This window comes from Myodes glareolus, chromosome 1, assembly GCF_982192425.1.
Source record: "Myodes glareolus chromosome 1, mMyoGla1.1, whole genome shotgun sequence".
Classification (NCBI taxonomy): domain Eukaryota; kingdom Metazoa; phylum Chordata; class Mammalia; order Rodentia; family Cricetidae; genus Myodes; species Myodes glareolus.
In genome coordinates this window covers 63532297-63555693 of record NC_142026.1, presented here as the reverse complement: position 1 = coordinate 63555693, position 23397 = coordinate 63532297, and the positions used below count along the sequence as shown (strand labels likewise).

The following is a 23397-nucleotide window of genomic DNA, read 5'->3' as shown; positions in this document are numbered from 1 at the left end:
AACCAATGAAAGTAACACATAGACAGATGACCCTCCTCCATCAAGGCATCTTCTTGGAAGAGGCAAGAGGAAGCTCAAGAAAGGAACTGGGAACAAAAGGCTGAGGGAGATAAGTGTTCAATCCCAGGTGACCCAAGCAGAAAGAGCCTTGTCAGAAAGAATCTCTGAAACCACAGAGGAGGCTGTCCCTTTCCACCTGATGGGAGTCCAGTAGGGCGAAAGGAACTTCCTGTGAAGTCAGTGTGGCTTTGGTAGAATAGAAGACAAAGCAGGCAGCTCTGGGGTGATCCTTACCCAGCAGAGGAGGGGAGAGAGCAACTGAAGGTGGAGAGGCTTTGGGGAAAAGAGAGGATTCCAATAGAAGGAGCCAAGTGTCTTTAGTAGAGGAAATGTGCCACATGGGGCCCCAGAAGCTAGAGAGACAGTTATGGAGTAGACAAGGAAAGGCGAGTGGTTGGAACAGGTGGAGGGAAGCAGGAGCTGAAGAATCAGACTCTAGAATCTGGAATCAAATTTTATGAGTGGCAGAAGTCAGCAGAAACAAATGCCTCTTCTACCTTAGGAGAGGCAAATCAGCAGCTTGGTTTGGAGGGACAGGGAACTCATTTATGCCAATGCCCAGTTTCGGCGCCAGATGAATGGAAAAACAACAATCAAACAAGCAAACAAACAACAACAACAACAACAAAAAGGCGTGACAGCCCTGAGGTATGTTTGAACTACAGGGAGAGAACAGCTTGAGGCGTCTGGGAGGGTTCAGATTGAACCCAGCCATGAGTGGAGAAAGGGGAGTGGGAGGGCAAGAGAGAAAGAGAAGAGGGAACAAAGAGATGAGCAAAGAACCAAGAGACCAAAAGAGTGCCCGGGAACCAAGGGAGTTTATATAGGAAAGAGAAGCTGGGGGAAGGGAAGCGAAGGCCAGCCCCTGGGAGGGAAAGGTTTAGGATAGGGATGAAATGGGTTAGGGTAGGGATAGGTGAGAAGGGCTGGAAGGAGTCACAGGTACAGAGTTATGCTGGGAGAACTGACCAACAACCACTTGGATATGTTAATAGACACCTCGGTCACTGTCCCAGGTTTCTTTGAGAACTAACACGGACAACTATCAAATACAAAAATTACACATTTTAAAAAGATCCTATTTAAAAAGATGGGTGTGGTGGTGCATGCATTTAAAACAGCATCTGAGAAGCAGAAGGAGGTGGTTCTCTGTGAGTTCCCGGCCAGTCTGAGCTATATAGAGAGGGAAAAAAAATGCATTTATCTGTCTGTCTGTGCGTGTGCGCGCGTGAGTGTGTGCGTGTGGTGGTCAGAAGACAATTTATGGGACAATTCTTTCCCTGCACCCAGTGGGTTCGGGAATCCAACTCGTGTCATCACGCTTGGGAAGCCGGCGCCTTTATCCGGCGAGCCATCCCGTCGGCTCAGTCAGGACTTTTTGAACTGTGAAATGGGAACGCCGCCAGTCTCCCCAGCTTTGCCAGCTTTGCCAGTGTCCAGCGAATTTCTATTCTGGCTTAGAGAATACCTTCCCCAAGTGGTCACGCCCCACGCGTTCCTGCCCCGCCCTGGACTGCCTGGTGGTCCTCTCAAACGCTGGGACGAACTGCACAGCCGTTCGAGGTCCCGCCTCTCGGTGCTGAGTTCTCCCAGTAGCTGCGCACGCCGCTGAGACTTGTGGGAATTGTAGTTCTACTGAACTGACGCCTCCCTCTTCCGGGTTTAGCCGGCAGTGCAGCCATTTGTGTGTGTGTGTGTGAATGTGTGAATGTGTGTATGTGTGTAGTGTGTGGGCGCCGGCTGTGGCCCGGCTTCCTGGCTGAGCTCAGTCTGCATGGAGCAACCAGTTTGATGCTGACTGGAGGTGGAGGCCAAATTTGCACCACTTGAGTCATGTCGGATATGCTTCAGGATCGGGGCAGGGTGCTGTGAGCCCAAATTTGCTCTGACGCTGAGTCGTGCGCGGCTCAGACCGGGCGGGCCCACAGCTCGGCCCACACTGCGGGATAGCGGACACCCAGGTTGGTAGGAGCTAAGGATGCTGATAGTGCTCGGTGTGCGCATGCGTAACGTCAGGGCGGGAAGCTGGACGCGGCTGTGTCAGAGAATGAGGGTTCCGGCGTCTGAGTTCGGACTTCTGTGGGTGGCGGAGGTCTGTGGAGACAGAGCTGCCGTGACTGTGCAGTGCGCGCATGCGCGGATGATGGGGCGAGTGGTGGGACTTGTTTGGGACCGAAGATGTTCAGAAGCATGGAAGACAGAGCACAGACGTAGTTATGGGGGAGATACTTAGACGAGGAGTTCTCGCCCCGGAAAGACAACATGGCGGGGCCTCTGAGGTGAGGAGAATTCAGGTCTCCGTGGCACAGTAGGGGTTACCTTACTGGTTTTGGAGGAAGGAGGGAGCTTCGAAGCCACCTAGTTGAGTTGTCCCAGCTTGTAGTCAGGCTGCCTGCCTCTTGATTCCTGCCTGTCTCAGGGAGCGAGCGGAGTGTCTCACGTTTCCTGGAAGGGGTGTATGACCTTGATGTGGGGAGGATGGGCCTATTTAGTCTACTGAGTCTATTATAAGCTGTGACGCCTAGATCCTAATAACTGAGTCTGGTGACGGTAGGTCTGAATGCAGGATCAGCTTTCACAGTAGGGAGAGACGCTGGTGCAGGGTTGGGTATGACCTGAGCAGTTTCCGATCCGCTTTCTAAAGTACGGAAAAGCCCCCTCTTGCCGTGCCCATTTAGTGGCGAGTCGAGTGCCCACATTCTCTTTCCTAGAGAGAGGGGTTGCCCCACTGTTCCTGTACTCTTGAACTAGTATTCGTGTCGGAAGCACCAACCAACATTCTGGGAACGTGGTTCTAGGACCCTGGGCAGAGACTGGTCTTGCAAACCTGGGGTTGTCCTGCTTGTTGGAGATAATATGTAGCTTTTGTTCCCAGATCAGGCATGATGACAACTAATCAAAGAAGCGGTTACACCCCAGTTTAGCCTGGTGAGCCAGGGGGTTTGTTGTTGTTTCTTACAGAGGTATGGGTGAGGGGTTGCTTACAGGAGCATGAATGACTCAGCTACATCACTGAAAAGCCCATGGGGTATGACTCAGGAGAGCTGCATTTCAGCCTCTTCCCCAACCATTGCTATGGCATCTAGAACCTTGAGGAATGGTGCGTGTGTGTGTGTGTGTGTGTGTGTGTGTGTGTGTGTGTGTGTGGCATGCATATGTGTGTGTGTGTGTGAAGCTCAAAGTTTCCACTTCTGGGATTTTTTAAGTTTAGTTTACTTTCCGAGTCTTAGCCTCCCACCTCTGTCTAGGAGGAAGCATTTCAATTTAGAGAAAATGGGTACAGGAGAGCAGACTAGAGTTCCCTGTTCTTGCCCTAAGACAGGCAATGTTGCTTGAGCAAATCAATCCTTTAGACAGCCAAGAACTGGACTGAGAGGGTTCCAGGGCCTAGCAGAGGGTTCCAGGTAGAATGCACCCTTGTGCATGCCAGAGTTAGAGGATCCTGACCTGAATCCTGGCTCCCTTGTAGAATGATGCAGGCTTCTAAAGTGCTCAGGTTGGGTAGAGACTCCAGCTTGGTGGAAGAAATCTGCATCCCTAAGGACTTTCTCATGTCAGCTGCCTTCTGTCTGGGGGGAGGTGGATGCTGTACAATTTGGTATTGCCAGGACCTTTGCTTTGGACTCTATTCTGCCTTCAAGCAACAGAATGACTAGGTTTGTAGGAAGGAAGGATGGAGGATGGGGATGGACCAGGTCCCATGGGAGCAGCCCCAGCACAGGCTTGAGAACCCTAGGGAGCCAAGTGCTGGGGTGCTGGGAGTGGCTCTAGAGCTATGTACTCAGATTTCAGTAATACTGTATTTTAACTGCAGTTCTACAGGCATGCAGAGCTGGCGCCTGCAGAGCTGGTGCCTGCAGGGCTGTTGTGGTAGCTGTGACTCAAGGCATAAGGGGATTCAGGTTCCTATAAGAACCAACCAGGGTGGAACTTGGGTGGTTAGGTGCTTGCCTAGTATGAACAAAGCCCTGGATTCCATCTCTAGCAGTTCATAAACCAGGTCCGGTGGCACATATCTGTAAACTCAGCACTCGGGCGGATGGTGAGTTTGAGGCCAGTCTAGACTGCATGAGACCCTGCCCCAAAGCAAAGCAAAAAAAAAAAAAAAAAAAAAAAAAAAGAAGAACCCCAGATTGGCAAAGAGCCCAGGGCTTGAATACAAATCCTGGGTGGAAATCTGCTGGGGTAAAAGGTGTGTGCCACTGTGCCCTGCTAGACTTGGATTTTATAGACACAGTGCTGGGGTCTTTGTAGAGTTCTCTGTGATCACAACCAGTTGATGCCCAAGTCTGAGGAAAGACAGGGTCTCCCTGGGATTCAGGTGCCCAGGAAAGTGTTAGAGCAGGAATTTGGGCAGGTTGAGAGAAGTGGGTGGGGCTCCACACTAGTGCTGGGGTAGTGAGAAAGACAAGGATGGTGGCTGGGCATGTGCCTTAGGCATAGACTGTAGCATGCTTCGAATCCTGGGTTCCATCCTCAGTGCCACATAAACCAGCATGGGGGTGCGGTGCAGTTGAGTGCCTAGTTGGGATTGGTCAGGTGCTGCCCTGGTTTCAGAATCCATGACATCCAATTGACAGAAAGAGAGCCAAGCTTCAGGGATACAGGTGCTGGTGCTGTTTCTGCCAGAGCTCCCCCACCCCCATCCTGCATAGGCTATTGAAGCTTTAGGCCCAGAGCTCTCCAGATTAATGGAGGAATCAGGTTCAGTCTAGAAATGAGGGCCTGAGGATTTGACTAAAAATCTGAGCCAGATTAAGGTTAGATGGTGGAGGGAAGGACTGGGGTCCTGCCTGGATAGGAAGACAGAGACTCTGGGAGGTTTGCTGAAAGATCTGACCTGGCCAATGAAAGGGCTGTGGTGAAATCAGTTTCTGGGAAGACTGGGCTGTGTCCCGAGCTTCATCCATATGGTCAGTGGCAATGGTTCCTGGTCCTGGAAAGGCTGGGACTCTGCCCCGAGCATCATCCATTTCCTCAGTGGCTATGGTTCCTGGCCCTGGGAAGGCTGGGCTATGTCCTGAGCTTCATCCATTTGGTCAGTGGCTATGGTTCCTGGCCCTAGGAAGAGCTACTGGCTTGTGGTTGCACACTCAGGGCAGTCAAGTACATAATATAAAGGAGTCCTTTGTGTGCTGGGTTTTCATGGGGCTCCCAGGGCCCAGTGAAGGTCCTCACGGGAGCTGCACATTTTGGTAGTGGGCAGAAGACCATGTTTGAGCATGTGGTAGGCTTACAGGGTGGAGGGAATGAAGGAACAAATTGGAGCTATGAAGATTTGGCCTGGAGGAGGAACTGAGGAATTCTTGGTTAATGCCAAGTTGGGGCTGTAACTTCTAGTCCGGGGGCAGGCCGGGTTGGAGGTTGACGGTGTGTGCTGTGCTCAAGAGCATTTGTTTGTGCAGCCTGAAACCTGGCTACACCTGGAGGAGACCATGGAACAGCAAGATGAAGAGTCCCTGGAGTCTCCGCAGGCCTGTGTGGAGGTGAGTGCAGCCACCCATCCCCGGAAGCCTCAGCTCAGTCCTGCCTGGCCCTACAGCCTGAGCCTTGCAATTCTCTTTGCAGTATTTTAAGGAATTTGGTCCCTCATGGGCGGCATTCTTTTTTAAAAGATTAGCCAGTGTGCATATGTGCACATGTACACTAGTGCCTACAGATGCATGTGCAGAGGCCAGAAGAAGACATGTGCATTATTATACAAAACCTTTATTAAATCCTTCAGGTACCTCATTCTGCAATGCCTTGAAGTAGTGTCTAAGACAGTACCATGTGCACATCTTCACGCGTGTCTACAGGTGCATGTGCAGAGGCCACAAGGCACTGGTGTTCTCTGTTACTCTTTACCTGTTCTTTTGAGAGAGGGCCTTTCCCTGAACCTAGGGATGCTGTTGAGAGTTTCTTCCAGATTGAAGTGTTTCTCTGAGAGGGAGGGGGGTTCAGTAAATAAAATGTCACCGGCTGACAAAGTAGAAACTTGTGAGGGCCAGGAGGACTCCTTCCCTGGCTGAATGGAAGCAACTCGCCTGTTACAGAGTCGACTGTGAGAGGCAGGCTGCAGAGGAGAGCCTTTGGGCCTGCCGAGCTGCCTGCCAGCTGTGCAGAGAGCCCCGGAATGTAGCTGCTCTGCCGGTAACCCCAGAACAAACTCACTGCTTCGCCAAGGTGGACTTTGGTACCTTTGTTACTTTGGTATGCACGGGTTCCCTTTCTGGCATGAATATGTGTATGTTTCATCTCTCCAGGAAAAGTCTGTCATACATCAAAGGCTAGCGTTTCCCCAGGTAGGCTGGAAGCCAGTAAGTCCTAGTGATTCTCTGCTCGCTGCCCTCTGAGCTGGGGTGACAGGTGTACAGGGGACACCTGGCTTGTTATGTGAATTCTGGCATCTGAACTTTTAACTGTTTAGCTCTCTCTAGCTCCGTACCATTTTAAAGTTTAAAGATTATTTTTATTTACCTCTTTTAAAATTCTATGTGCATGGGTATTTTGTCTGCACTACACGCTTGCCTGGTGCCTAGGGAGGTCAGAAGAGGGCACTGGGTCCCCTGGAACTGGAGTTAGAGATGGTTGTGAACTACCATGTAAGTGCTAGGAATTGAACCTAGGTCCTCCAAAAGAGCAGCAAGTGCTTTTAACTGCTGAACCGTCTCTCCATCCCATATTTATCTGTTTTTAACGTTCATTTGTATGTGTCTGTATGTTAATATATTCCACGTGTGTAGGTATCTGCAGAACCAGAAGAGGGCATCAAATCCCATGGAGCTTGAGTTACAGGAGGCTCTGAGCTGCTACTTGTGGGTATGGGGCACTACCTTCAAGTCCTCTCCAAGAGCAGGGAGTGCTTTTAACTGCTGTCCATCTCTCCAACCACCATCTTTTTAAAAACCATTTTAAAGCAGGACAGTGTCTCATGTGTTGAGGGCTGGTCTGGAACTCACACATAGCTAAGGATGACCTTTCTTCAACTACTTACGTTCCTATCTTTACTTCCTGGGGTTAAATGTGAGCCACCATGAAAAGAACGTTTTTCACTTTTCCCAGTACTGAGGAGAATACAGAGGTCCAGTGTTTATTTAGAATTTAATATCCTAGGCAATTAAATGCCTCATTTAAAATTATACAGAACCTATATTAAATCCTTTAGGTAACTCATTCTGCAATGCCTTGAAATAGAGTCTGAGACATTATTGTGTGAATTATTCTCAGTCTGATAATCTTTTGCCTATTAACATGTGTCTTAGGATTTCTATTGCTGTGAAGAGACACCGTGACCACGGCAACTCTTAAATAGAAAAACATTTAATTGAGGTGGCAGCTTACAGTTCAGAGGTTCAGCCCACTGATGCCATGGTAAGGAATGTGGCAGAGTGTAGGTAGACATGGTGGCTGGATACACCTTGATCAGAAGGCAACAGGAAGTGGACTGTCTTATTGGCGTGGCTTGAGCATATATGAGACCTCAAAGCCTGCCTTCACAATGACACACTTCCTCCAGCAAGGCCATACCTCCTAATAGTGCCACTCTCTTTGGAGCTATGGGGCCAATTACATTCAAACTAGCAAAACATGTTACCAGAATAAGAAGAACTTTTGAATCAGACTATATTTTGATTAATCACTAAGGTCTCTATAGGCTTCAACCAGTCAGTTCAGGAGAAACTAGTCTCTAATTCCCAAACCACGTATTTATTGTTAAAACAATTTAGTGACACCTTTAAGTACCTTCTAAATATTATGACAAGAAAAAATTTGATGCATGTACAGGTATAAAAGTCTTAAATATGAAAGGTTCTTAGTGATGCATTCATCACCCAGAGTCATAGCTGAAGGACCTCCTCTGACCTGTGGACTGTCTACCCAGAGTCATAGCTGAAGGACTTCCTCTGACCTGTGGACTGTCTACCCAGAGTCATAGCTGAAGGACCTCCTCTAACCTGTGGACTGTCTACCCAGAGTCATAGCTGAGGGACCTCCTCTGACCTGTGGACTGTCTACCCAGAGTCATAGCTGAAGGACCTCCTCTGACCTGTGGACTGTCTACCCAGAGTCATAGCTGAGGGACCTCCTCTGACCTGTGGACTGTCTACCCAGAGTCATAGCTGAAGGACCTCCTCTGACCTGTGGACTGTCTACCCAGAGTCATAGCTGAGGGACCTCCTCTGACCTGTGGACTGTCTCAGCTTTCCTTCCCTTTTCCATGCCTATGTCACCTCCAAGTTCTTTGCCTTCTTTTGAGTCTCTGTTTCCTACAAATACGCTGAAATCCAATATGCTATTATTTTTATTATGTTTTTATTGAGAACTGTATATACACACACTACCATTTCGATCATACTCACCTCCCAGTGCTCCTCTTACGTATCCTAGCTTCAACGTTGCATCCCCATTCCTTCCCAACTCTGTGTCCTATTTGTTTTTTAAATAATTCACCTAGCCCAGTTTGTGCTGACCATATACTTTGAGGGTGGCGCCATCCACGTGACTATGGTGAACCTACCATAAGCTATATCTTTAAAGAAAACTAAGTTTCCCTCCCATAGAAGATGCTTTATCAGTAGTTTCTCAGGTAGGAGAAGTGGCTTAGGAGCCACCTCCCACCCTCCATGGCTTGATGTGCAGGTCTCATGGGCAGAATCACCAGCAAATTGTCTAGGAGGTGCCCAAAAAACTGTCTACAATCTCAGCCAGTGCTCTGACGGCTGAGCCATCTCTCTAGCTCCAACTGTGTGTGTGGTGGTTTGAAATAAAATGGCCCCCAAAGGGAGTGACACTATTAGGAGGTGTGGCCTTGGAGGAAGTGTGTCACTGTGGTGGCAGGCCTGGGGTTTCAGTCTCATTTATGTTCAAGCCGTGCCCTGTTCAAAACAGACCACTTCCTGTTGCCTGTGGATCAGATGTAAGAACTTTCAGCCCCTTCTCTAGCACTGTGTCTGCCTGTACGCTGCCCTGCTTCCCACCATGACAATAATGGACTAAACCTCTGAACTGTACGTGAGCCACCACAATTAAATGCTTTGCTTTGGTGTTGGTGTCTCTTCACAGCAATAGAAACCTGAACTGTGATAGTGTTTATTCCTGTCAATAGTTTCTTTATTGTCTGTGCTATTAAAAAGGATCATTTGTGTACGTATTGTGTTTGGGGCGTGTGTGTGTGTGTGTGTGTGTGTGTGTGTGTGTGTGTGTGCGCGCGCGCGCGCGTGCGCCTCTGCATCAGATGTCCTTTGTCATTCTCATTCTCGTTCCTTTGAAACACGCACTTTCCCTGAACCCATGGCTTGCATTTTGTTGGCTAGGCTTGGAGACAGAGTTTCCAGCAATTCTCCTGGCTCTGTCCAGCTGAGCAGGACGTAGACATTTATGGTACAGCCTGGGTTGTGATGTGGGTCTGGGATCCAAACTCTAGTCCTGTTCATCACAGGCCCATCTTCCAGCCCTCTGTTGTTGGCGCTCTTTGACAGAAGCAGGGTCTCATAAACCTTGCTGGTCTATAGCCAGCTATGTTGCAGAGTATGCCCTTGAACTTCTTGATCCTTCTGCCTCCTAAGTGCTGTGGTGACAGTCACATACCACCATGCCTGGCTTAATTTTGAAGTTAATTTGTTAGTTACTTTGTATTGCCTGGGGAGCTAGCCTCCAGCAACACAATGCTCAAAGGGAAATCCATGGAGTTGGCATACTGTGACTGTTTTATCTGAGGGGTAAGGGAAAAGACACTTACACGCTCTCTTGATGGTTTCCTTCTTTGTTCTTCTTCAGTATTCTCTCCTCTATTCTGTCTGCATATTTTTCTTCTGCAGCTTATGTACCCCAACAATACCTCTCAGGCAATGTAGAAATTACAATGTGGTTGCATCAGTTTTTCAGGTGAAGGTTTATAATGAATACAGGTGCAAACATGTTTTTTTTTTATCTCTCTTACATGATTAAAACAGTCATTCCAAGAACTCACATATATTTACGTATAAGTAACTTGTCATAGATTAACAGTGTGAGCAAGCAGGCTATTTTTCTCAGCCATTTCTTTTACTGGCAGGCTGCATATTGTGGTTACTAAGAAAGAATCATTTCGTTACTTATACTGAAAGATAATCTTAAAGGAACCACAAACCTAAACTTTTCTATATGAGAACAATCAGTGCTACTCTAAATCTTTAGGCTTCAGCCTGCTCACCGGAGTTTCTTCTATCAGGAGAGTGAGTGCAGAAATCCGTCATCATCTTTGCTCCCCCACCAGTTCTAGCGAGGAAGGTGTATCAGCTTGTGACAGTTGGGCTGCTTTATGTTTTTACCCTAACCTATTGAATCTGTAACTCAGCTGTGTGAACTTTATATTGTTTTCTAAGGTTTCTCACCTCAAGGCTATTATTGAAACATCTAATCTAACCGGAAGTTACTTTCAGGCTTTGTTTAGGCTGTAATGCACACTGAAAGCTGTGAATGATTCTTTCAACATTCAGATTAAAAGAATTAGAGCCAACCTGATGCCTGGGACTCACTGGTTTTCCCTAGTCATTATCCTGACCTACAATTTATGGAGATCCCTAGGTGAAACTCATGGGCCCAAGCTGTGTGACATTTCCTTGCCTCTATTTTTAATCATCAAAACTCTATTTAAACTAATATTATTATTGTCAATTAGTATAACTTCAGAGGAGGTCATCTTCATAATAATTCACAGGTAAAAATGCCCAATAGCATGGATGTTTCCATGAGATAAACACTACATTACAGGCAGTGGGGATTTCCCCACACCCACATACACTTGCCAGATACCAGAGAAAGATGGCAACGACAAACACGTAAAGGCACAGCAGAAACAAAAGACATTATGGAGTCTGTGGTCTTGGGACCTTGCTGATCTGAGAGTCATGCATCAGGGATTCACCTCCTGGTGGACTGACACCCCAAACTACAGCTGCTACTTCCTGCTCCTTTGACATGACTCCCAGTGGTTGCTCTGAATTGCTTCTGGTTTGGCTCATGCTAGGGTCTGCATTGCTTGCTTACTGCTGAGTGATTCAGGAATTTAAGCAGGGGACAGGACAGGAAAGAGCTCGTGTGGAGGGAGCAGAGATTGGCGGTTGGATGCTGGTCAGATCCTGTTGACCCACCATGGGGGTTCCAGGCTCAGCTTTATTCTCTGATGGGTTCCCTTTGTCTCATCTGCTTGGTTTCTCAGAACTTTGTTCTACCCCAAGAGATGATCATCGAAGTGGAGGGAGAAGATACTGGATCACTGGACGTCATGCCCCAGGTGAGTTGGGCAAGGCCATTCCTTTACCTGGAGAGAGTGTGTGTGGTAGTGAGTGGTAGAAGCGAGGTCAAGGGAGCTGGGGCAACGTCAGAGTGGAAGAGAATGAAAACAAGGTTGGGCAGGCTGGTGAGAACTGGGTGAGGCCTTTGGTGTGCATTCACAAGGGCCCAAATGCCATCCCACAGTTCTAGAAAACTGGGCATCGAATCTTGTAATCCTAGCACTGGGGAGGTGGAGGCAGAAAGACCCCTGGGGCTTGCCAGCCAGCCAGTCTAGCCAAACTGGTGAGTGCCAGGTTCAATGAGAGACGCCATCTCAAAAAAATAAGATAGAGAATAATCGAGAAAGTGTTGGCCCTGGGCTCTCACATACGTGCACCCTCCACACACAAGAGTGAGCAGCTTTTCCAAGAAACTTGGGTATATGAAGGGTCCAACCCCTTCACTGGGAGATTCTAGGCAGGGGCTCTACCTCTGAGCCACACTCCCAGCCCCTCACTGTGGGGTTCTAGGCAAGGGATCTACTTCTGAGCCACACCCCCAGCTCTTTCCTCTCTTCCACCTTAAAGTTTCTTCTGTATTTTGCACTAGTGAATTCCATTTAAAAAATTCCTCCATATTTTCCAAAACCAAACAACAGTATTTTTTGTTTTGTTTTATTTTTATGTCAATGGCCAGAGACATTTTGGGTTTATGGGTCATACAGTTTCCTTGTTATTCTCTGCTGCTATGTACAAATAAATCAGTCACCTAAAATATAGACGCCACAGGTGCTGTGGGACAATGGTCATTTATCCTGTCACTTCTATTATCTGTAATAAAATGCTGATTGACCAGTAGCCAGGCAGGAGTATAGGCAGGGTGACCAGTCAGGAAGTAGAGGTGGGGCAATGAGAACAGGAGAATTCTGAGAAGAGGGAAGCTCATTCTCCATTGGTGACCCAGCCTCAGAGGAAGCAAGTTCTGACTGCCTCACTGAAAAAGGTACCAAGCCATGTGCCTAACTCAGACAAGAATTATGGACTTGTAAGTTATTAAAAATAGTTAATAAGAAACCTGAGATAATAGGCCAATCAGTTTATGATTAATATAGACCTCGGTATTTCTTTGGGATTAAACGATTGTGGGAACTGGTGAGTCAGAAACCTCAGTCAACACACAGGGAGTGGCTAAATTATAATAAACTCACAGTGATAAAATCAGGCAATGGGCCGGATTTGCCTGACAGCTGATTTTGCTAAGATGAAATACAGACCTCAGTGATCAGCAATAGTAGAGCTTAGCAGAGCACAGAGCGCACATATACACACAAGCACAAAACCACTGGCCACAGCATGTCTGTGGTGGTTATAGGACAGTTCCTGGGAGTCTTTTCTCTCCTCTCCTGTGGGCCCCAAGGTTGTCAGACTTAATGGTGAGTGCCTTTCCCCTCTGATCCATGTCATCAGTCCCAGCAATCAACCCGCCAGGGTATTAGGCAGGATACTGCCAAGTAACCTAGCCTGGAGTATGCAGCATGACAGAAACAAAACTCTGCCTTAGGATGGAAGGCTAGAGCAGAGCCTGTGACTGTTCCTCTGAGCTCAGCACACCCATGTGGCACATGCAGGCTCCTGCTTCTCTGTCACATACAGACACATGATGGTACCAAATGATAAAAACCTAGGGGCTGGAGAATGGTTATGATTATGAGCACTGACTGCTCTTCCAGAAAACCCAGGTTCAATTCCCAGCAACCACATGGCAGCTCACAAGTGTCAGTAACACTAATCCCAGGGCATCTGATGCCTTCTCCCTGTCCCTGCAGACTCGATACACATATGGTGTGCATAAATGCTGTCTGATGCCCTCTCCCTGCCTCTGCAGACTCGGTACACATATGGTGTGCATAAATGCTGTCTGATGCCCTCTCCCTGCCTCTGCAGACATGGTACACATATGATGCACATAAATGCTGTCTGATGCCTTCTCCCTGCCTCTGCAGACATTGTATATACATGATGCACATAAATCTAGCAGGCATGACATCCAGTGGCATAAAATAATAAACTAAATAAAATAAATAACTTTAAACTAAAAATTTTTATATTATTTTATGTATGTGAGAGTTTCGTCTGTGTGCGTATGTACTACATGTGTGCCTCTTAGCTGGTGAGGTCAAAAGAGGATGTTGGATCCTCTAGATCCTGTAACTAGAGTTCCAGGTGTTTGTGAGCCACCATCTGGGTACTGGGAATTGAACCCTGGTCCTCTGCAGCAGCAACAAGTGCTCTTGACCATTGACCTCTCCAGCAGCCCTTAAATAACTTCTTAAAGATTAGGAAAATGGCTTAGTAGTGGAGTACTTGCCTATCATGTGTGAGGGTCTGGGTTCAGTCCCTACACTGAGATGGATGGATGGATGGATGGATGGATGGATGGATGGATGGATGGAGAGAATTTGTATGCATTTTGTTCGATGTTCCTCTCTGAGGTGCTTCTGACCTCGGTTGGGATGCTTTGGATGCGGATATTCTAAGGATAATTGCCCTGTGGTTAAAGCATCTGTCCGTGAACATTGGAAAACAAACTAAACCATGCCCAGCTAAGCAGGAGTGTGTGTTGTTCCAGGAAAGCACAGACTTCAAGATTGTGACTGTGGACCTCACTGAGGAGGAACAGAGCACCTGGCACAATCCCCAGATAACCCCAGAGAGAAGTGTGATCCTGGAGGGCCACAGGGACTTGTGGGGTGAGTATATAGCTGGTTCCAAAAAGGTCTGTCTACTGATGCTTTCCTTTCCCATTAAGAAGGTGGGGGGCTCAGCAGCCAGGTTACTGGTTTTTCATTTGTTTCTTTGGTGAGCTCATGATCACACCATAGCATGCAGGTGAAGGCCAGAGGGAAACCTGCAGCACTGGCTCCCTAGCCGAGCACCCCAGAAGTCTTCCCTGATGTTCTTTGAGATGTTGCTGAGAAAATTGATTCTGGTATTCTCAAGCCTAACCTGGGCCTGGTGCTTCTGCATGTTGATTCTTTCTGCATCCCTAGGAAACTCTTGGGTTGTTCTCTAGCTGATAGTGTACCCCTATGCTGCCTTCTGGGAGTATTAGGGAGTGCTGGTGCCTTTGGAGATGCTGGGGAAGGGAACCCCAGGACCTGAGGAACATGAGAACACTTGAAACTTGGTTGTATTGGAAGGCCTGGGGACATTTGGAAACCTGGTTGTGCTGAGGGAGGGAGCTATGGGTACTTGGAGTTCTGGGTGCATTGACAGACCAACCATCAGCCATTTGGACACCTTGTTTAGAAAGCATTGATAATTCATATGCTCTTGCAGTCAGTTCTTTAGCTTTGTAGAACTTTTAACACAGGTGACCCCACTCCACCCTGGGAATACAAATTTATATAAAGTATAATTTGTTAGCTGGGTAGTGGTGGCACATACCTTTAATCCCAGCTCTTGGGAAGCAGAGGCAGGCAGATCTCAGTGAATTCATGGCCAGTTTGGTTTATAGAGTGAGTTCCAAGATAGCCAAGGCTAAAAGAGAAACCCTGTCTTGAATAAGCAAAACACCAACAATAATTTTACTTATACACACACACACACACATATGTAAAATTTTTGGTTTTAGCTTTTCAAACTTCACAGATTCTAAAGGCCAAACTCTGTGACCAAAGTTGGTGGTGATTTTCTTTTGTCTCTAGCCTGAATACCCAAAGTCCAGTATCTTTCACCAGTTTTCTAAACCTCATAGTCTCCTAATTAAAGCAAGGTAAAGAATATAAAGAATTTACCAATGTAACTGTCTATTTTCATATGACTTTTCTGGTGAGATGTGCAGAAATGTTTATCCACCCTAGATGGTCCTCCAACCGACAAGCACATTCAAGTCCAAGTGTCTTAGTTAGGGTTTCTGTTGCTGTGAAGAAGCTCCATGACCACAGCAACTTTTTTTTTCTTTTCTTTTTTTTTTTTGGCATCGTGAGACACAGTTTCTCTGTAACTTTGGGGCCTGTCCTGGAACTTGCTTTGTAGACTAGTCTGACCTCAAACTCAAAAGGTCCACCTGTCTCTGCCTCCAGAGTGATGGGATTGAAGGTGTGCACCACACTGCTACAGCAACTCTTAGAAAGGAAAACATTCAATTTTGGCTGGCTTAGAGTTTAGAGGTTCAGTTTATTACCATCATGACAGGAAACATGGCAGAATGTAGGCAGGTGTGGTGCTAGAGAAGGAGCTGAGAGTTCTACGTCTCCATAAGCAACAGGAGACTGTTTGCCATACTGGGAGTAACTTGAGCATATAAGACTTCAAAGTTTACCTCTGCAGTGACATACTTCCTCCAACAAGGCCACACTTCCTTATTAGGAACTATTGTGCAACTCCCTATGGGTGAAACATTTAAACACCTGGGTCTATAGTAGTTCCTATTCAAACCACCACATCCCACTCTGTTCATCATAGGCTTGTAGCCATAACAATGTGGAAATACATTCAGCTCAACTGCTATATCTTTAATGTAATTTGCTGTAAAACTGAAATAAAAAACAAATCACATACTTCCAACATATAATGACATAGGATTGTTGCATAAAGGCCGCTTGTTGGTTCCCAGCTACTCAGCCTCCCGAAATAATCACACAGAAACTATATTAATTAAATCACTGCTTGGCCCATTAGTTCTAGCTTCTTATTGGCTAACTCTTACATATAAATTTAACCCATTTCCATTAATCTGTGTATCGCCATGTGGCTGTGGTTTATTGGCTAAAGTTCTGGCATCTACATGACTTCTCTCTGACTTTGTCCATCTTTTCCCCAGCATTCAGTTTTGTTTTTCCCACCTAGCTCTGTTCCCCTATAACTCTGCTCTAGGCCTGAAGCAGTTCCTTTATTAACCAATGGTAATAACAGCATACAGAGGGAAATCACAGGATCTACATTAGCATTTTGTTAAAATGTAGGGAAGGGAGCATAGTGAGGAAATACTGGACCAAAACCAGACTGAAAACCAGCTGGGCAATTTTCAAACTTTGCATCATCTTGGGGTCTCCATGCAGTTCAGGTTTCACATTCACAGCTTCCCTTAGTGACCTTCCTGGGCCTCTATTCAGGGACACCCTGACACATGCCTGGCCTCAGCAGCTTTTCTTAGTCTTGGAGGGAGATTCCATAACCCCTTTCTTCTGTCCTTAGCTCTAAAGCCAGAATCATGTGGCTGAAGCTGCCAAGTTCTGCTGCTTAGTGGGACTGGAACATTGTCATTCCTTTTCAAATGACCACGTCCAGCTTGGCAACTGCAGAGTTCTGGATTGATTACAGAAAGAGAGGTTACTAAACGGCAAATAGATCATCCCAACAGGAGAAAATTTACCAAAGCCTAGGCACCACTAAGGAGGTCCCATTCCCCTGTAACTCCTCTTCAGGGTACATCTAGCTGGATAGGAGGAGGTGGTGACTGTACTCTGTAGGGGTCTAGTGACCTTCCCACCTCTTTGGTTTGAGGGAATGTTACCAGCTCACTACCAGCACCATAGACCCCACTATCAGTGTATCTCATTGTTTCATTACTGTAATTGTAATTATCTGTAATCAAGGTGTTCTGGAAGTTATCACAGCTCATTCCTGATGGTGGACTGTTGCACTGTGCCCATAGGGAATGGTTCCATCACACCAGTTAAGAACCAGGCACATGGAGATCATTACATGTGTAGAAAGTCTGTTTCCAAAGCCCATTGGTAGTTGCTGCTTTCCTTGTCTTATGGACCATGTGTGACCACTTTTTCATGTGAGTTCTTCATGTAGTACATCAGTCACTCAGGGTCTATACAAACTTCTAGTCTCTGGTGGTGTCACAGGAATACGTGGTACGTGTTCTATTGTGGTGCCTGCACTTTCTGGAACTACAATCAGGCAAGGGTCACTCTTGAAGCAAGAATGCCCATTTTATTATATCCTCAGGCAGCTTATATAGTGCTCTCCTTGATTAGTGGCCACACCCTAGGTCTGGGGATTTTCCACTGCAAGCCTTCTAGAAACCACTTCCTTGCTCTCAGGAACTCATGAATGTCTGGTGCTCAGAGCAGCTGCAAGCATAGGAAAACAAGTTGTTTACCTCCAGCAGGCAAAAGGTCATAGAAAGTTCAGGGTCTGAGGGTCTGCAACTACCAACACTCTATCAGGTGTTTGGAGAACTGGGATAATATTGCCCCATTTCCGTTCCTGGGTTCACAGATGATTTGTTGACACGCTCCACTAGTCAGTTTCATGCCTCCAGACATTTCTACAGATATAGCCACTAACATTTTAGTGAGTGTGTATCTAATACTAACAAGAATTGAAAGGATTTTTGTTGTTGTTTTCAGTCAGAATTTCTCTATAGCTCTGACTGTCCTGTAACTTGCTCTATATGCCAAGATGGCCTTGAATTCAGAGGCCTACCTGCCTCTGCCTCCTGAGTGCTGGGATTAGAGGCGTGTGCCACTGCCTGGCCATGCTGTGACATTTGTGAACTCACTGCCATCTCTTTTCATTTCTCAGTCCAGGTTATAGGTACATGTATCCAAACATTTTGTGTAGTTTCTTGGAAGCGTTATCACACTGTTCTAGCTCTAACTTTGTCAGGAGCAGGGCTGTGTAAGATGTTGATTTGTTTCAGGTATGAAGATTACCCCGCAGGCTCATATGTTGAATGCTTGTTCTCCATCAGGTGGCACTATTAGAAGGTTCTAGAAACCAGAAAATGGGGTCTGGTTTGAATAATGGGGTCATTTTCTTTGTGTGCCTTTGCAGATTATACCTGTGTTCTGGTCTTCATTATTCTCTGAATTTTAGCTACTATGGGTTGAACCCTCTCCACACACTTCTGCTGACATGATATTTTGCACAAGCCCCTGAAACTAAGGCTAAGTAATTACAGATTGAACCTTCTGAACCATGTGCCAAAGTCATTCTTCCTCTTGTAGGCTGGTTAGTTTGGGATGTTTGGTCACAGTGGTGATAAAAGTAAGGTGTCTTGTTTTATTCTCTTCTAGACGTGCCAGCTGTGCATGGGATAGAAGAAACCACCTCAAGGCAGACTGTCTTTGATGAAGAAACATCCCATGGAGTGAAGACAGAGAGGTTGGCAAGAGAGGATCCTTGGCTCTCTTCCTGTGAAGAAGTGTGTGTATCCAAGGAGCAGTTGGAAAAGAAACAGGAAAAGCAAGTGGAGGCAGCTTTTACGCTAGGGAGAGCTGGCACTCCTGGGACAGTCTGCAGGAGTGATGAATTCGGCAGAAGTTCTAGCCGGCTTTCTTTCCCCTTGATGCCTCTCAGAAACCATTTCCATAAACAGGCGTCACTTGTTAAAAAGTTACATGGCGGGACTGTTGCAAACAGTCCTCAGAAGGTTAGTGATGATGCAGATCTCTCCAAAGAGGAAACATGTGCAAACGTCCCTCCGAGCTGTCATCTCACTCAGTTTACAAGAACCCCAAAAGGGTATAAAGCCTATGAATTGAATGGTCGTGCTCCATCTTTTGGCCATGGTACACCCCTAAATCTACAGGAAAATGTTTCTGTAGAAGGTAAAACCTTTGGCTTTAAAGGGCGCGGACAGGTTTTGAGCCATAATGTATCCCTAGATGAACAACAGAGGATTCTTGAGGGCCAGGAGAAATGTAGTAAAACCGCTCCGAGTCCATCTCTTCTTCAGAACATGAGAAACTGCTCTGATGAGAAACGTTTTGAATGTAAGTATTGTGGCAAGTCCTTCAGCTGGAGTTCTCATCTCATTGCCCACCAAAGAACTCATACGGGTGAGAAGCCGTACAAATGCAACCTGTGTGGGAAGTTCTTCACCCGGAGCTCACACGTTGTTTCTCATCAGAGAATCCATACTGGAGAGAAACCATACAGATGCAATCTGTGTGGGAAATCTTTTACCCAGAGGTATGTTCTTGTGGTGCATCAAAGAACTCATACTGGTGAGCGGCCTTATGAATGCAGCCAGTGTGGGAAGTCTTTCAGGCAAAGCTACAAACTTATTGCACATCAAAGAACTCATACCGGAGAGAAGCCGTACGAATGCACTCAGTGTGGGAAATCATTCATCCAGAGTTATAAACTTATAGCACATCAGAAAATCCATTCTGGAGAAAAGCCCTATGAATGCAATCACTGTGGGAAGTCCTTCAGCCAAAGCTATAAGCTTGTCGCACATCAGAGGACCCACACGGGAGAAAAGCCTTTTGAGTGCAATTACTGTGGGAAGTCATTCAGCTGGAGCTCTCAGCTGGTGTCACATCAGAGAACACACACGGGAGAGAAACCGTATGAGTGTAGTGAGTGTGGGAAATCTTTCAACCGCAGCTCACACCTTGTCATGCATCAGAGAACTCACACTGGAGAAAAGCCCTATCAGTGCAAGCAGTGTGGGAAATCCTTCAGTCAGAGCTATGTTCTGGTCGTTCATCAGCGGACGCACACTGGAGAGAAGCCTTATGAGTGCAGCCAGTGTGGGAAGACCTTCAGACAGAGCTCCTGCTTCACTCAGCACCAGCGAACCCACACCGGAGAGAAGCCTTACGAGTGTACTCAGTGCGGGAAGACATTCAGCCTGAGCGCTCGGCTTATTGTCCACCAGCGAACTCACACCGGGGAGAAACCTTACAAGTGTAGCCAGTGTGGCAAAGCATTTATTAGCAGTTCTAAGCGCAGTAGGCACCAGGCCACTCACAGCGATGAGTCTTGTAAGTCCTGACTAGGTGGGAGCCTGAGTTTGAGTCCACTCCTCTCAGTCCAGCCCTCTCTGTTATACCGGCGGAAGAAGGCACACAGGCCCTTTTGGTTCCCCTGTGTTGCTGATAGAGAGGAGTAAGGCCTTTCGTCTGACAGGTGAGGGTAAGAGGCCCCTGGAGAAGAGACGCTGTGACATCAGCCGAGGTACTTTCTAGCGTGGCTCTGTGCGGCAGCATCCTTAAACTGGTCTCAGAAGGAGGCTACCTACTGCCTGGCAGAAGTGGCTTCCCAAAGCACTCAAGAAGGCAGAATCTAGACCCAAAGGAGGTGAATTTAGATCAAGTACCGTAAGCTTAGTTCATATGCCCTCTTGTTTGAGAGTCCTGGGCTGGGCCCTGAGACACAACTTCTCTCTTGCAAAGCTGACACTCTGTAAGTTTAGTTCAGAAGGTGTTCTAAAACTCCCTGACTTCAGAAGGTAGCCACTGGCCACCAGGAAGCAGTTCCCAACTTCCTTTATCTTGCCCTTCGTGCTACTGGCTCACTGAGCCATGTCCTCCCACCTTGTCCCTCCACCCAGGATCCCCATGCCTGTTCCCTGCAGGCAGAGGAGCTTTTCAGTCCCTCGTTTATGCAGGCTTGACCAGTCAAGCTCTAGTCATAGCCCAGCGGTAAATCTCACTCTGTGTACCCTCTGGTCGTGTGGTAGGAGCCGCTTTTCTATCTCAAGAAGCTTTGCTCTTCTGCCACCCTACCTAGTCATTCCTTTCGGTCTAGAGAGAGCATAGGAGCACTGTCTCAGAGTTGCAGGTGGCCTTTGTTTTCAGTGCCCTAGTCCTCTGAGCTAAGATCATCTGAGCCAAGAAATGGGCTCCCTTGCTCTCAAAGCTCTCCACATCATCGCCATGTATGCTGACCGTAAGCTGTGTAGTTTAAGAAATTTACAAGCAGTGTCAGGCTTGGATCAGCATAGAAGTAGAAACCCAAAACTCATCTCTAGTGAGACCGAATCAAAGAAGATTGTGAGTTCAAGACCAGCCTGCACTATGTAGCAAGACCATCTCAAAGAAGAAAAAACAAACTTGTCCTGTGTCTGCTCCTGCAAACAATAAATTTTGCTACTTTTTCCATAAAGTAAGCAATGAGATCTGAATTTCAGGTAAACTAAATCTAAAACTGATGGCTGTTCCCAAAAAGACTGTGAAACGCTGACTGGTGGGTGTGCTGTGGCGACTCATAGGTTGTGGTTCTTATAACTTAATACTGGAAAACAATATTTGACTGTCACCCTGCATAATTTTCCCGATTGTTAGTTTGTAATCTGTTTTGTACACTTCTGTTACAGTGAATATTTTCTATTACTAAGGTAAAATTATTGATATGGAATGAAATACTTGACAAGAGTATAGAGAATCTCTGGAACTGCCTTCAAAATTATTTGTGTATAGGTTGAAGTTGAAAAGGGATCATGGATCTATTTATTTGATACTGTTGTTTATGTTGTCATCTTTTGGAGATGCATGTTATACTATAACAAACGGTACAAAGAATAAAAAATGATCAGAAGCAAAAACAAAAAACAAAAACATATCTCTCTTGTTTGTGCATTTAAAGAATGGCTAACCATATGCCCTGTGGGGCTTAGGGGTTTCCATTGAGCTCCACCTGAGCCAGTTGCTCCCTAGGGCTCAGAGTCTGGGATGCTCCAGATGAAAGTGTTTCACTGGCAAGGAGAATTTCCACTAACAAGCATCCTGTTTGGGGACTGAGGACCTGGGTAATGCAGAGGGAAGTGGGTTTGTCCATTTATTTTTCCATGGAATGTTAAGGAACATTCCCAATGATGTTGCTGGCCCCTCCCATGGTATTGTGCCCCTGGGTATCCTGTAATAGTTTTCAGAGTGAGGGGCTGGGGAGATGGCTCAGTGAGGAAGAGCACTTGCTGGATTCAGTTCTCAGCAGCCACATTGTGCCTCACAACCATCCATAACTGCTGTTTCAGAGACCCAGCACCCTTTTCTGACCTCCCTGGGCACCAGGTACACACATGGTGCACAGACTTTAAGCAAAACACTTACACACATAAAAAATAAATCCAGTAATGAATTTTTCAGGTAAGCTTTGTAGCTACCACTTGAGGTGTTTTTCCTCTTGTTTATTCGTTATTTATTATTATAATTGCGCATACCTTTGTGCACATGAGTTATAGGGAAGCTTCATTTTTTATTTTTGGTTTTGGTTTCTCAAGACAAGGTTTCTCTGTGTAGCCTTGGCTGTCCTTGAACTTGCTTTGTAGACCAGGCTGACCTCGGAATCAGAGATCCTGCCTGCTTCTGTTTTCATAGTGCTGGGATTAAATGTGTGAACTTCCACCTCCCAAGAACAACTAACTTAATCTCAAAGGGAGTTGTTTTTCTTTCCATCATACGCATTCTGGGAATCAAACTCAGGCCATTGAACTTTGAGGGAAAGTACCTTTACCAAAATGAGCTGTCAAACTGACCCTTGGTTTCTAAAGATTTGCTGTGTCTGTCCTGATCTTTGTCTATAAATGATAAATTTTAACCCTATAAATTACTGTGTGCCTGAATCCTTAATCTCAGAAAAGTATTATTTATTTATTTTCTTAGAAATGGTTTCTCTGTGTAGTCCTGGCTGTTCTGGAACTCTGTAGATCAGACTGGCCTCAAACTCAGAGATCAGCCTGGTTCTGCCTCCCAAGTGCTAGGATTTAAGGCATGTACTCTCATACCTGGCTTTTTGTTTTTGTTTTTTCAAGACAGGGTTTCTTTGTAGCTTTGGAGCCTGTCCTGGAACTAGCTCTTGTAGACCAGGCTGGCCTCGAACTCACAGAAATCTACCTGCCTCTTCCTCCTGAGTGTTAGGATTAAAGGTGTGCGCCACCACTGCCCGGCCCTGGCTTAATTTTTTAAAGGTGTATTCTATGTGTAAGTTTTGCTCACAGGAATGTCTGTGCATCGTGTATTCCTGGTACCCATGGAAGTCAGGAGAGCATCACATACCCTGAAACTGGCATTATAGATGGTTGTGATCTGCCATGTGCTGGCTGGGAATTGAACCCAGGTCCTCTGCAAGAATGATTATTCCTAATTGCTGAGCCGTGTTTTCAGACCCACAGAGAGTTATAAGACAGGGTTTGTCGCACGTGTCGCGTCATGAGTGTGTGGGTTCTTGCAGGTCCGTGAAATGAAGACTCAGACACACATTGAGAATGAACTTAGGCCTGCGGTTGCAGGAAGCTCAGTCTAAGTGAACTGAAGCACTTTCCCTTCACCTCCCAGTGACGTGTTCTTTTCAATCTTCTCTCAGCAAGCTTCTCCACCAGGGTCGACACAGGAAAGTCTTGCCATGGCCT

General features: G+C 46.5%; 1 protein-coding gene across 4 annotated transcripts; it reads left to right on the top strand.

The window, feature by feature from the left end:
• Positions 1 to 1732: 1732 nt before the first annotated feature.
• On the top strand, positions 1733 to 21607 carry Znf180 (zinc finger protein 180). 4 transcript variants are annotated; one of them, XM_085693661.2, is made up of 6 exons: positions 1733 to 2021; positions 5466 to 5546; positions 6096 to 6252; positions 11243 to 11317; positions 13927 to 14047; positions 18335 to 21607. In XM_085693661.2, the coding sequence occupies exons 2-6, from the start codon at positions 5509 to 5511 to the stop codon at positions 20041 to 20043; spliced, it is 2100 nt and encodes a 699-aa protein (XP_085549787.1). In that variant the 5' UTR covers positions 1733 to 2021; positions 5466 to 5508; the 3' UTR covers positions 20044 to 21607. The 4 variants fall into 4 exon arrangements, with proteins under 4 accessions (XP_085549787.1, XP_048289249.2, XP_048289247.2 ...); XM_085693660.2 differs by lacking the exon at positions 1733 to 2021 and adding an exon at positions 2107 to 2339; XM_048433292.3 differs by lacking the exon at positions 6096 to 6252.
• Positions 21608 to 23397: the final 1790 nt, after the last annotated feature.

Bases quoted from the DNA above. Each gene is read 5' to 3' on its own strand.
- Znf180 (XM_085693660.2), top strand. The intron at 11,318-13,926 runs GTGAGTTGGGCA...GTGTTGTTCCAG, and splicing joins CACTGGACGTCATGCCCCAG to GAAAGCACAGACTTCAAGAT. The intron at 14,048-18,334 runs GTGAGTATATAG...ATTCTCTTCTAG, and splicing joins GGGCCACAGGGACTTGTGGG to ACGTGCCAGCTGTGCATGGG.